General features: G+C 38.2%; 1 protein-coding gene across 1 annotated transcript in view; it reads right to left on the reverse strand.

Annotated features, from left to right (window-relative positions):
- LOC119410521 (arf-GAP domain and FG repeat-containing protein 1) overlaps positions 1–13537 on the reverse strand; it is a 31830-nt gene that overhangs the window by 10221 nt on the left and 8072 nt on the right. The window contains exons 2-6 of the mRNA XM_037677402.1: positions 10289–10382; positions 8588–8703; positions 7540–7705; positions 2851–3016; positions 102–221 (exon numbers count right to left, since the gene is read on the reverse strand). Of these exons, the coding sequence (XP_037533330.1) occupies positions 102–221; positions 2851–3016; positions 7540–7705; positions 8588–8703; positions 10289–10382 (662 nt within the window). The remainder of the gene's footprint in view (positions 1–101; positions 222–2850; positions 3017–7539; positions 7706–8587; positions 8704–10288; positions 10383–13537) is intronic.

A 13537-nucleotide genomic window follows, 5' to 3' on the forward strand; every position in this document is an offset into this window, starting at 1 on the left:
AAAAAAAAAAAATCACCAAGTTGTGTTACTTGACATACAAGTCAACTTCTTTCTGTTAGTGTCTGAATGTGAGATCGATCCATTAAATAGATTTGCTCTACCTGTATTTGGGGGCTGAAATGCAGCTTGGGGTGAAGAGGGGAAACCACCCGTCGACTCAGAACCATTCCCAAATGCATCAAAATGAGCAAAGTCTGCCCCTGCACTGGTGTTCTGTGGCACTGGGAGTGGTGAAGAGGTGACGTTCAGACAGACAGATGAGCAACAAAACAGTGAGGAGAAAGAGTGCATGAATGATTTTACACATGACATCCAGATGAAATGGGTAACTTTATAAACAAATACAATGGACTGTGAGGTATGAGTAGTGTCACTAGGAAAAAGGAACAAACTGGATAGTGCAACATTCACCCTTTACCTAGAGGTTTTTTAAAAGCTGCATCTGCTATTACTTAGGCCTGTCACGATAACAAATGTTGCTGGGCGATTAACTGTCCCAGAAATTATTGCGATAAATGATAATATTGTTTGAAATTTGACAATAATTAATAACTATTGTCAAATTTAAGAAGAAATGTTGGTTAATTTGTTTTGCGTGTAGTATCTTTTATCGATGGCAGTAGAAGACTGTTTGAACCGAAGGATGGATGGTGAGGGAGCGAGCAGCGTGTCTCTAAGAAAAATGAGAGGGAGGCCCCTTGACATGGGCTGTCTCGCCTTCTTTTTTTCCGTTCTCAAAATGGCAGACGCTCGGTGTGGTTTGAGCTCTTTAGCATAGCATTTTTCAAATAAAGCTTTTAATTAAAAAAAAAAAAATCAGTAAACAAGTTCTCAGCTTCTTTTTTGCAGGGAGAAACTTTTTACACAAAGTCACAGGTTTCAAACGTGAATTTTAGAGCTTCGACAAGACGGAGGTTTTTCCCCAAGGTCGGCCTGTTAGCTTAGCTCGTAGCTTAGCTTCTCAGCTTAGCTGCTTTTAAGGATCCAAAAACACGATTTTGGATGGTTAAAACAGATTTTAAAGAGGAAATAGAAAGTGAGGGGTCAGTGAAGAGCACCGGAGTGGAGCCTTTTGTCATCCAGTGTCTTCAGTAGAAAGAGAGAAATGAAGAAACGAAAAAAGTCGATAAATGGTTTTAATTTATCATGCAATTTATTGATTTATTGTTTATCGCAACAGGCCTAGTACTACTAAATATGCATTTATAATCTTGGACGTGAAAGTCTGTACTCAAGTTTTCTTTGTGGAAATGTGCAGAAGCCACTCAGTTGCTTAATTGCCCTTTGCTTCCTGTGCTTCCTGTGGAGGATAATGTCCACTCATTTCCCTCAAATACACCAATAGCTTTACGTTACAGAAGTTAGTAACCATGGAGATATGTCTGCATCTTAGGCTAATTTATCATGTATGCATGGGTTTTGCAAGCATGGATCTGTGTGATCACTCACATTTAGCAAAGTTTTTTTAGTTCAGTAATTTGCCACAAGAGTCCTTCGTTAAGTAAAGACAGTCAACACCTTGAAACACTAGAATAACTTCTTCGAAATGTTGCTACTGGCTATGCTGGCACTCTTACCAATTTTGTTTAAAGAATTGGTGAAGATGTTATACAAAACCGTGAGTTAGCAGGATATAATTAGGGCGTTCAGAGGTTTATTTTTTATTCTTCAGTTTTCTAAAGAACAATGTCTGTCCGTTGTGTAAAGCTTTTTAAATGTTGAAAACAGCAACAAAGGAATGATCAACTTGCTAACATTAGCTTCTAAAACCAAAAAACACATTAAGGAATATAGCAGTAGAGATGGTTTCTGACAGATAAATAACTGGTTTTACATTCATTTACATCTACTGGTCAGCCATTATCTAACTTTTGTGCGTGTGACATATTCAGTTCAGTTTATTTATATAGCACCAAGTCACAACAGAAGTCATGTCAGGGCACTGAACAGAAACATTCATATACAAAAACAAGTTAACACTATTTATCTGAGGAGCAGACTGCTTCTTCATCGCAGAACCCTCATCTTGAGCGAGTACGACGGCGACAGCGAAAAGGAAAAACTCCTTCATGTAAGAAACCTCCAGCAGTGGTTCAAATGTAACCAAAGAGAAATTACTTGAATAAAAGTTGTCCTTTGGAGGCTCACTTTGAATCTTTTGTCCATTTTTTTTCTCCATTTGTTTTAGTTCATTCTGTTTTTTTGACTCCCTTCCAAGGACTTGACAATAAAAATGAGTTGCATCGGTCCCTCCAGTTTACAGAGTTATCTGCAACTGTGTTCAACTTCTGACTTTCAGGACAAACAAGTGAAAGAACCATGCATGCGGATGAACAAGATAATAATTAACTAATATTTAAATTCAATGGCAAGTTGGTGCTGATGACATTATAGCCTCATTTAGGCATCTTGCATGCAAGTTTACTACACTTCAGATAAAATATAATGGGATTCACGTAAAAACACATGAACAGAAAAGTTGCAGGGAGTTTATGTGACTGTTACAATATAACCCATTCAGTTTTCTACAACCAATGATTTTCTTAAAACTGCAATAAAACTGGAAATGAGAACAGAAAACAACCCTAATAAGAATACATTTTGAATATTTTATTCTTTATGCGATTTAAATGTTTGTAACCTGAAGTGAAGGATGATTTTCACCACGTGTAATCGTGCCACATCTGCCAGAATTTGCCAGTAAAGCGTTCACGTGTGGAAAAGTTCAACTCGCATCGATTCCATATTTACTCAGTTTAGATTGTAATAATCGTTTGCTGACTTTTGTTCAAGCAAGCCACTGTTCAGTATTTATAATATATTTAGTTCAGGTGTTTGCTGGTCTCTTACTTGTGTGGCTGTTGAAATGTGCAAAGTTAGCAAAAGTGGAGCCGGCAGCTGCGTTCACATTGGAAGGCGGGGCGGCAAAGATGTCTCCACCCAAGTCACTGAGGAGGTCGAACTTCTTGTCGTGGAATTGCTGCGGATGGGTTTGTCCACGGCTGACAACTGGAGACTGGTGGAGATAAGAGAAAAACATGAACAAGTGCAGTCGTGTGTTGGTTACCATCGATATGCGTCTATTTAAAACTCAAGTCCCAAATCAACCTTTATTCAGACACTAACAGAGACGACAGCAGACCCTTGGAAAGAAAACTATAAACATTTACACTCTCCCTCGTAAGTATTTATAAACTAATGTTTATGTATAATAATTTATGTTATTCAACAAATTATATGTGAATAAAATTAACAGTAGATTTAAATTAATTTAAAATAAAAAGTTTTATAACTTGGAAGATTCATTTAGAAAATCTGCAGCTTTTATCACTTCAGGGCTTCTCAGAGAACATTTTCTGAGTCTCTTGATATAAAAAACACATTTCTTCTGTTTGTTTTTGCTTTGAGTGGATTGAAACATTTTTTATTGAAACAATTACAGTAGTCCCTCGTTTTTCGTGGGGGATCCGTACCCTGAAGCCCCACGATAAGTGAAAAACCGCAAAGTAGGAATACTAGTAGAAGTTTATTTTTGTATATATTCTCCCCCCCCCCTCCCCCCCCGTTTTAAACCCTTCCCACACTCTTGCAATATTCTAAACAATGTTTCTAAACTCTAAACGCTCTAAAAAAAAGAGCACAGAATGTCATGATTTCAGCTCTCTGCCACGCTTACACTCTGCGCTCTCGGCCACGCCCACTTCTCCGCTGCAGAACAGAGATTGGCAGAGGAGGAAGGAGGAGCTACAGGAGGAAGTTTCTTCTGCAGTATGGGCTGCACACAGGTGCAGCAGGTGCTAAATACTTTTAAATAATTTATTTTAAATAAAAATGTCATGCCGATCGTGCAGCTCATCCATTCAGCCAATTGTGAGTCATGTACAATCTTATTTTGAAAAACTGCGATACAGCAAGTCCGTGAAAAACGAACTGCAAAGTAGCGAGGGACTATTGTATTGACTACATTCTTGCATTGGGTCTATTGATTTGTTTGTAGTTACCCTTTGGCAATGCTTTATTTGAGCCGGATCCTGCCGGATATAGATCTGAGAACCAACTCATTTTGACTGGGTGTGTTCCAGCGATTGTTTGCTCGGATCCGACAACTCAAATCTCTGCCCCTAAAGGTCCAAAGTCAATGCGCATTTTTATTTTGATTATTTATTAAATATATAAAGAGAGGAGACGTTGCCCAGTCTGTGGAGTGGAGATTACGGCTGCAGCAGGCGCACCAGCTCGCGCACATGCCCCTGCTCAGCAGAGAGGCAGACGGCATGTTCCACGGGGATGAAGTGTCTTCCTTTATATGGCAAACCAAGTGGCCAATTAATAGCCAGACATGTGGTAAAAGTGGCTATTAATGGGCCACTTGGCTTGACATACCTTACGAAAAGCAGCGTCTCTAGACAGCTTTGAGCGCGCACAACTGCTGATGTGAACGCACGCATACATTTCAGACATAATAAATAAAAACGCTTAGCTACAGTAAAAAAAAATACGAGAGAAATGTTCGGTGTGTATTATTCACATTAATCAAGTATCAAAACAACGGCGCTAATTTGTCAAAATAACAGCGATCAAAATGTCCAAAAGTCAGTCCAGTTTACTTTCATTAAATGGATGGATGGATTGTCCTTAGTTGGACAATCGAGAAGGCAGTCGCAATGGAGATTGGGGCAGCAGGAGCAACAAGGCGCAGGAATGAAATCAGCCGAGAAGAGTTCGACTCAGAAAAATGAAGTGTGTGTGTGTGGGGGGGGGGGGGGGGGGGGGGGGGGCTGCTTGACAGAATGGGAGCTGCTCTATTCACACACAACTTGTTGTTGCGCTTTAAATAGTTGTTGAATCAAGTGTTTACAAATGTATGTAAATGTTCAACAACTCGTTAAAATAAGCTACACCAAAATGCAGGACATAGCATTTATTTTATTCAAATATTTAAGGGGGAGGAGAACCCAGAAGCTCCCTCCACTTACCCCCAATGCCCCCCCCCCCCACCCTCCCATTTGCGTTTCGGCATTGATCAATTTACAAATTAAGCCCTGCCCTTTGGTATTACCAATCATGCAGGTTATAACATTTAAGTAGTTCTAGCAGCAAGAAAATCCATCAAGTGGGATTTTTCACACCCCACCCCTCGCACAGTGATTGCTGGACATGGGCACCAGTGACCCCCGTGACCCAAAAAGGAATAAGCGGGTAAAGATAATGGATGGATGGATGGATGGATGGATGGATGGATGGATGGGATTTTTCACCACAACAACCTTCATAATGTGATTACTGTGATAAAGCTCCAAAAACTTGAGACTAAAAGGGTGATTCTGCCTTTATATAACTGTTATATTCAAAGGGATTTTATTTTGAAAAGTATAGCAGAGGTACTCCTTTGCACAGTATAAAGTCACTGTTATAAAAAGTCATTATTATAAAGTACAAGTCACACCGAGAGACACTCAAACAGGCTGTGTGCACTTCTGTTAGCGCAAGCTTATTTACGTGTACAAGTTGGATGTGTCTGTACATCAATGATGATGCTATGGATGCACTAACATTTAATACAATCTTAATTACTTAATTAACAAAGGTCCCGGAGATGTCAGGAAGGTGGGGGGAGGGGTGACGATGTATCGCTTTGCTATCCTCTCCGCCGCAGTGAATCGATGGCTTGCCAACACATGACCTTGATGGGGGGAGGCAATGCTGTTGGGGTGGCAGGGCCCCCTCCTCAGATAATGATAGGGGAAACGCTGCATTTACTTGATGTTCCATTTATTAATTTAAGATTAATTTGCTGTAAATCTGCAAATGATATATCAGCATACCCCTACTGATAGCTAATCTGCTTCTTCTTTTTTTTTTTAATAGGTTTTACTTTTAAGAAATTAGGACATTTTTGTTAATTGAGATATTTTTGTCCAACTAGTAGATCTCTGGATAGAGAAAATAAAAATAAAAACAGAATGAGCCTATGGAAAGTTGCTTTTTAAAATGTGACATTTTAATCAAACCCTAGACTGAACATGTTGGACAATAATATATGAATATAGATCTTCTATGACGGTGTGTGTTCATAGATAAAAAGTAAAAAAGGGTTTCATTTTAGCAAGAAATTCATATGAACATATTTTGGCAAAAATTGCAACAACAATAAATATTTACTGAGAATCCATAAAGCTGCTCATGGCTGAATCTTCAAAAAGTATCAGTATCTACCATCAGAAACTCAAGATAATGCAGCCTGCCACCTTTCAGCTGATGATGATATTCATGGCGTCCTAAGTTTAGATGCTCCAAACGAGTCATGATGCTATGTTGACTTAGTAGTTATTTATATGTCCATCAGATCTAGAAGTCCTTGGGTGAGAATACAAACCAAGAAATGAGAGCAAGTCTGTTTAATGCGATATGTTATAATGTTTTGACTGTTCTGAAACTGACCAAAAACCCATAATTAGATGCTGAAAGTTAACTTGATTGTGTGAATGGTTTTGTATTTACACTATTGTGAACCTTTTGGCGCACATTTTGTTCTGGTTCAGCTTCCTTGTGCAAATTTAAACATTTTTTTTCAGCTAATTTCAGTTGTTTTGTGCTCTTTTCAGATTATTTCTGCTAACTACATTTTTAAGCTTTTTCTAACTTCTTTCTGCTAATTTCAGTTTGTTATGCTCCTTTAAGCTTATTTCTACAAATTGCAGCTTTTTCTGCTATTTCAGCTACTATTTATCTGTTTTATGCTAATTCTTGCATTTTCAGCTAATTCCCCATTTTTTTGTGCTCATTAAAACTTTTTTCAGCCTAATTCAGCAAAAATGTGCTCTCTCCACTTCCTTCTAACAATTTAAGCTTCTTTCTGCTTTTTTATCTACTTTTCAGCAGTTTTAGCTAATTTCAGCTTTTTTCAGATAATTTCCACATTTTTGTGCTCATTTCTGTTTCTTTCAGCCTAAGTAGGCAAACGTGTTCTTTTTGCTTTCTTCTGCTAATTTAAGCGTGTTCTACATTTTCAGCTACATTTTTAGCATTTTTTAGCTAATTTCAGCTGTTTTCAGATAAATTCAAGTTTTTCGTTGTAATTTCTACAACTTTCAGCCGAATTAACTTCTTTCTGCTAATTTCAGCTTATTATGCTCCTTTCAGCTTTTCTCTGCTAGTTTAAGCTTCTTTCTGCCTTTTCAGCTACTTTTTAGCGTTTGCCTATTTAGGCTGTTTTTACACTAATTTCAGCTTTTTTTCTTTTCTTTTTTTTTTTAGCAAATTTCCTATTTTTTGTGGTCATTTCTGCTTATTTAAACCTAATTCAGCAAAGTTCTTTCTGCTTTCTGCTAATTTAGGCTTATTCCTCATTTCAGCTACATTTCAGCATGTTTTTTAGCTAACTTCAGCCATTTTTCAGCAAGTTATTCAGCAATAAACATTCACACTACATTTTTGCAGGAAATGCAATTTCTCTAGTTTGAGTTACTTTCTTGTTTAAAAAAATATCAAGTCTGTCACTAATTCAAAATTCCAGATGTGTGTTTAAAAAGTATTCACCTGATTTGGTGGGGTACTCTTGCTGAGGTGCAGTGTCGGGGCAGAGTCCCCCAGCAGGGTTTTGAGGGGTCTAACCTCTGGGGTGCTGTTAGTGCTGCTGTTTGAGGAGCCAGAGATGGATGCATGGACTGATGCCACTACCTTGGCTTGTTCAGGAGGTACATACCTGGAAAATGATTCATGTGTTAAATAAAATAAAAAAATAAACTATCAAAAGAACTTCTCATGAAATGAAAATGTACATGATCAAACATATTAAAATCCAAAGTCTAGTTCTTTAACTAGCTAAAATATGCTTTAAAGAAATGGGTAAAAAAGGTAAGGGCATAACAGCATGAAATTATTAGGTTTTAAAAACACAAGTGCAATACTGAAACAACACAGCACGTTTATTAAAAGGGCAGCCGTTTGATTATTTCCAGTCATTAAGAAAAAATAAAACGTCCAAGAGAGCAGCACTACTAATAACAAAATTACTGCACACTAGGGACTATGGTTTGAGTGAATTGTGATGCTTGTCTGCAGCAAGAGACATGCTAAGGCATGCAACACTTTCTCCTTCTGGGCAGCCTTCAGACACTACACTAGAAAATGACAAAAAATAGCACCTTCATAATAAGGTAAATTAACTAGATGAATATGTAATCATCTCGAAAAACAGCTTGTCTTAAAGATGCATTTCAATTTTAATGTTTACCAGCAAAAAACTAAACTTAATGTGTAATTATCATTCTTTATTGTGTTAATCCAATTTAAACAATTCACTCACTTTCTTGTGTTTGTACTAAAACTTCCACAGCAAACACATATCAACTAAAGAAAACATATGTATATATAAAGTCATTGTATTGTGCATATAAAGCAGCTTAAACACAATGACCTACATTGAAAGAGGATAATTTGGTGGCTTGCTGGGGGCTAAGAGCTACGAGCTGCCTTTGAGACATTCCAAGCCCGAGAGAGGAAAAACGGAAAGGAAAGCAACATGTCTGCACACTGCTCTGAAGAGTCTAGTTCTAGGCAATGGACACGTGTAAAACAAACTCACCATCGCTTCTTCTCATATTTGTCTTGAAGGAACTCTTTGACCTTTTGTGGTTCTCTGAAGTCTGGTACTGATGAGGTTCTGTCATCATAAAGACTAAGCCAAATCTGTTTACATACCTGAAATACATAAAAAAAACGTTTAATGATATTCATACTTGTTTGATGATTTTTATAGGACACCAAGTCTTACAGGACATTAGCAGCCGTCACTGGTCTTTAAATTGTTAAAAGTGTTTAAATGACATGAGGAAGATAAAAAAGGATGAAGCCATAAATTATAGATATGAAGACACACCGATGATTTGAAATTTTTAACATAATCAGAAAAGGTTTCCTGGTCTGATGTGATGGAATTAAAATATGCACAGGGTACCTGCAGGTTTAAGCAAGTCAAATTTCACACTTTCTAAGACCTTTATAATGTCACCTTGAATGAAATTTAAGACAGAAAAACCTATAAATATTGGCGATGGCTGGATCGTCTGCATTAAAACCCAGCACAGCATGTGTGTCACTCAATGAGACACATTCAAGTTTAGTTTTAGTCTGTTTGTTGACCGTCAAGTGATATTCAGAGCTATCTGGTTCAATAGCTGTATGTACAAGTGCAGTTATTTAGTTGGAAACATCCAATAAAAAAGGCATTACTGAATACATTCATGGTATGAAGATCAATTGTGTTTTAATCTCCAGTTTTGGCTTCATGCACAAAACCATCATCCAGCCAACTGTTGATGCATTTGCGCCAACACATGATTTAGTCACAGAATAGCTAGCTAGCAAACATATACATCAGCAGCTGGTAGAAAGTAGCCTCAATCGCCTCAATCACCGTTGGTTTGAACCATCACAGTATAAAAGAAAACAAGTTCAGAACGTGAGAAAGAAGCCTGAGCGTGACTCGAGGTTAAAGCCTGTCGAAAAAGTTCCACAAAAAAAAATGTATCTAAAATTAAATTTTCCCAGGGATTAAAGCAGAAAAAAACATTTTGACTGAAAAATTTTCTACAACCAGATGATCATGAACGCCTCCGCTTTTTAAGGATGCCTGGCCCCCTTGTATACAACAATCCTATGTGTGGTTAGAGGTGTTAAAGAATGGTATTGGCAGTGCGACAGTCAGAATAGCTCTTGTACGAGTTGTGTTTCTGAACTCAACTGCTAATAATGGAAACATTAAAAAAAAGCTTACAGTAGACATATTTAGAAAGCAGCCCTGCAGGATGAGAGCAACAATTCCAACCTTGAGTCTCCTGCATGGCTGCCTACTTGGCCATTTGCTACAGCTTTAATTAGACCGTCCTTCCCCAGTGGCACTGCACCATTCTATACCCTATACATTAATGTTTGCCTCTTGTATGATGATGGACTTAATGGATTTTGGTTCTTCTGCATATTTAAGCCAAGCCTTTAACATTATGATGGATGGGTGTGAGCTTGAAAGACAAGCATTTCTCAAGAGTGACTTAATTTTACAATGCATGTGTATTTCTTGTAAGTACTTTGCAATCTAGTTAGAAATGTGACAATCTGGCCAGTTACTTGACAACATTTAGTTCACAGAAAAGTTCCAAAGGAATTTTAGGTGTGTACATAAAATAATAATAATAATAAATAAATAAAAAATGCCACAGCAGAAATAAAGTTAACTTTGAATGTTATAACCAAATCTGTTATGGGATGAAGCAAAAATAATTCCTACCTCATTGCCATGTTTCTGTAAGAACTCGATTTCCTGTTGCATAAAGGTCGTCATGGAGATGGACTTGACTCTGTGGGGCGGATTCAGTCCTCGTCTGTGAGCAAAGAAATAAAACAGAGGTTTCAATTTATATTTTTTATTTTTTGGGCAGGGGGGAACAAATGAGAACCTCATCTGAATAAACTTGAAAGCTGAGTGGCTGATGGATTGTGTAGCTGAAGATAGGGAGGCGATATTACAGAGAGAAATCCCTGAAACAATCCTGACAGAAACATGACAAGGAAACAACAAAGAAGAACAAAGGAACTGATGAAATACTGTCTAAAGTTACACTAACTAAACTCTGGCTGCCAGTACTATAAAGGATTGTGTACTCTTCCTTTATAGAGATGCTTTGACACCCATACAACACAAAGACTAAGCTAATAATCATCAGAAGGTCTCGGCTCATGCTTGAAACCCCCAAAATACAAAAGCCTTGCATCTTTTTTGGAGTCTTGTTGAACTCATTGGTATTTTTCCTGGAAGGAAACTATTCTGATCTAGCTGCAGGGTTACCACCTGCCTTCCAGACAAACTTTCAAAACAAAATGAACTTTTAGCATGCAAGAATAATACTTGTACATTATGATGTCTACACCATTTACGTAACAAAAAGAAACTAACCGTCTCCAGAAGCCTTTATCTAAACAAGTAGATGTTTGCTATTTACTGCACAGTCTATGCCGTTTGCACACAAGGTGGGGCAAAAATAAATATAAGAATCTTTAGCACAATGAACCTTAAAATAAATGCTAAATCAAAAGACTGTACACCAGAGTTTTCTGTGGCAAAGAATGATATAGAATAATTACACGGTAGTCCATTTATTGACACACAAATGACGCAGACAGTTTTATTTATTCCAAGGTTGAGTATTATTTTAGTGGCCTCTGACAAATTCTTTACAAGTACTCAAATGTTTAAAAGCTACTAGTGTAAATGTCATTGCACCGGTTCAGAAATTTTACAGAATTTAGTGTCTTCCTTTATTTGTAAAACGAGTGGGACATTGTTCAGCTTCTGCTCACTTTAGTCCTTTAAACATTAAAAAACGAGAACAAAACAGTAATATGAACTAAACTGCTGTTGCCATTTTAAAGTGACAGGCTTGTTTCACAGCAGACATGGACTTGAACGAGTAGGGAAAGCGCACGTGTATTAACAAGGAAGCATTGCACTTCTGCTGTTCACGCTGGTTGTTATGTAAAAAATGTTTACAAGCAGGATTTCATTTAAATGTATTGCAGCCTTCAAATACATCTGTGCCCAAGTCAAAATGTCTGCTTTGAAACAGGCCAAATAAAGTGAGTCCCAAGAATCTTAACCCGGTTCTGGAGGACAGTCTGGGAGGGCAGCTGCTGCGCTCGTTATTATCATCAAGCTGCTAGCAGGGCCTGCTAATGCTAATAACGTTGCTAACGCTACTAACACTGTCTTCCATCTGTCTTCTATCTGCTTGCACTGACCCAACTCTACGGACACGTTCAGCTCTGTGGAGAAACCTTGGATGGTCTCTGTCTGCCGGACCCAGTTCTGGACTGCGGTCTATGAGGGCAGCTGCTGCGGTCCTTATTACAGATGCTGACCAGACCTGCTAACAAGACCAAGTCGTTAACAGAACAGAACCATCATGTTGAAAGAACCTCACTGCTAACAGAATCACACTGTAGATGTATTTCTTTTTCAACTTTGGCACCTTGTTTTTTTAGTATGTTGGTAGTATTTTTTTTAGTATTTTTGCTGCTTGATTTCTTCTTCTTGTTTTGTTTGGCGAGTCGAGGCAGTTCTTCTCATCCTAAGCATTTCATTGCAATGTTGACCTTGTGTTGATTTTGCGCATGACAAATAAACCTAACCTGAACCAGTCCCTGAAGTTGGCAAGTTAGCCATCTGGCCTAAAACATTTGATGATTCATGAAGATTGATAGTTTTGGACGGGTGGGCCCTGTTTGTACATGTTAAAAGTCTACTTGTGAGATTCCACAGGAGGTTGGCTTAAAACACAGCAATGAAAACTACCTATGGGACAGATCTGGTTGGCAGGCCGTAGACTGACAAAGTCTTTCAGATGGGAGGCGAAACCTTTCTCACTTAAACAAACTGGTCCAGATGACATGATTTAACCTTTTTTTTGTCTTCATCTACCTGGATGATTGAGCTTACAAACCTTCTTTCTGTGTTAAGTTTGCATGTTCTCCTTGTGCATGGAGGCTTGGCTCCAGTGTATCCCGTTTCCTCCCACAGTCCAAAAGCATGCATGTTAAAATGATGTAGCAGTACTACATTGATATTAGGAGTGAGGTGTGGTTGTGTCTATGTGGCTCTGTGATGAACCGGCGGACTGTCCAGGGTGTACCCCGCCTCCCTGCTGACTGCTGGAGATAAGATCCAGAACCTGCTACCCTGAACAGGTTGAGACAGCACTGAAAATGAAAAGGAGGGAGTAATGAAACTACACATTTGGGCCACTTTTCTAGTTATTTGAAGACAAAGCTTGTTAAAATGGTGGCTGGCATCGAAGTATAAATGTTTAAATTTTAATGCCCGCCATGTCAACAACTACGATAGTGTGAAACCCATTTATTTGTAATTGCAGCTGTGACTGGGGACAAAGTTCTTGGGAATATGCTCTAATGTTTCCCAGTTACTAAAACATTATTATACACAAGGTGAAGCCAGATCCTATAGTGGAATATGAGCCCAGACTGCTAAATTATTGACTAGTGTTACCTTTCACAGAACTTTTCATCCTACTCATTCTCCATGCATCTAATCAACTATTACTGAAATTCTTTACCCAGCTTCTTCCTCACATGCAGTATAGGACGGGAACACTCAGCGAGACCCGCCATTTAAAACTCAAGGCCAGGCGATGAGTAAACCTCCAGATTTCTGTGAGAAATCAACATGGATGTTTTGTTTTAAACAAGGAGATAATTGGTTACATTTACAGGATACGTGTTTATTACGTTATCAACGTGTGCCAAGTCATGCAGCCATGCTGAAAATTTTCTAAAATAACAATACAGAATAATAAAAGCATGCTAATGGGAATGCTACATGTCAACATTTTCTCGATTTATCACCAAAACACAGAAATGACACTGAACCTAATGTCTATAATGTACACTTGACCTTTAAAATGAAGTTGTGAATGTATTGTGTGTGTGTGTGTGTGTGTGTGTGTGTGTGTGTGTGTGTGTGTGT

Source organism: Nematolebias whitei, chromosome 6 (assembly GCF_014905685.2).
Source record: "Nematolebias whitei isolate Nwh7 chromosome 6, NemWhi1, whole genome shotgun sequence".
Classification (NCBI taxonomy): Eukaryota; Metazoa; Chordata; class Actinopteri; order Cyprinodontiformes; family Rivulidae; genus Nematolebias; species Nematolebias whitei.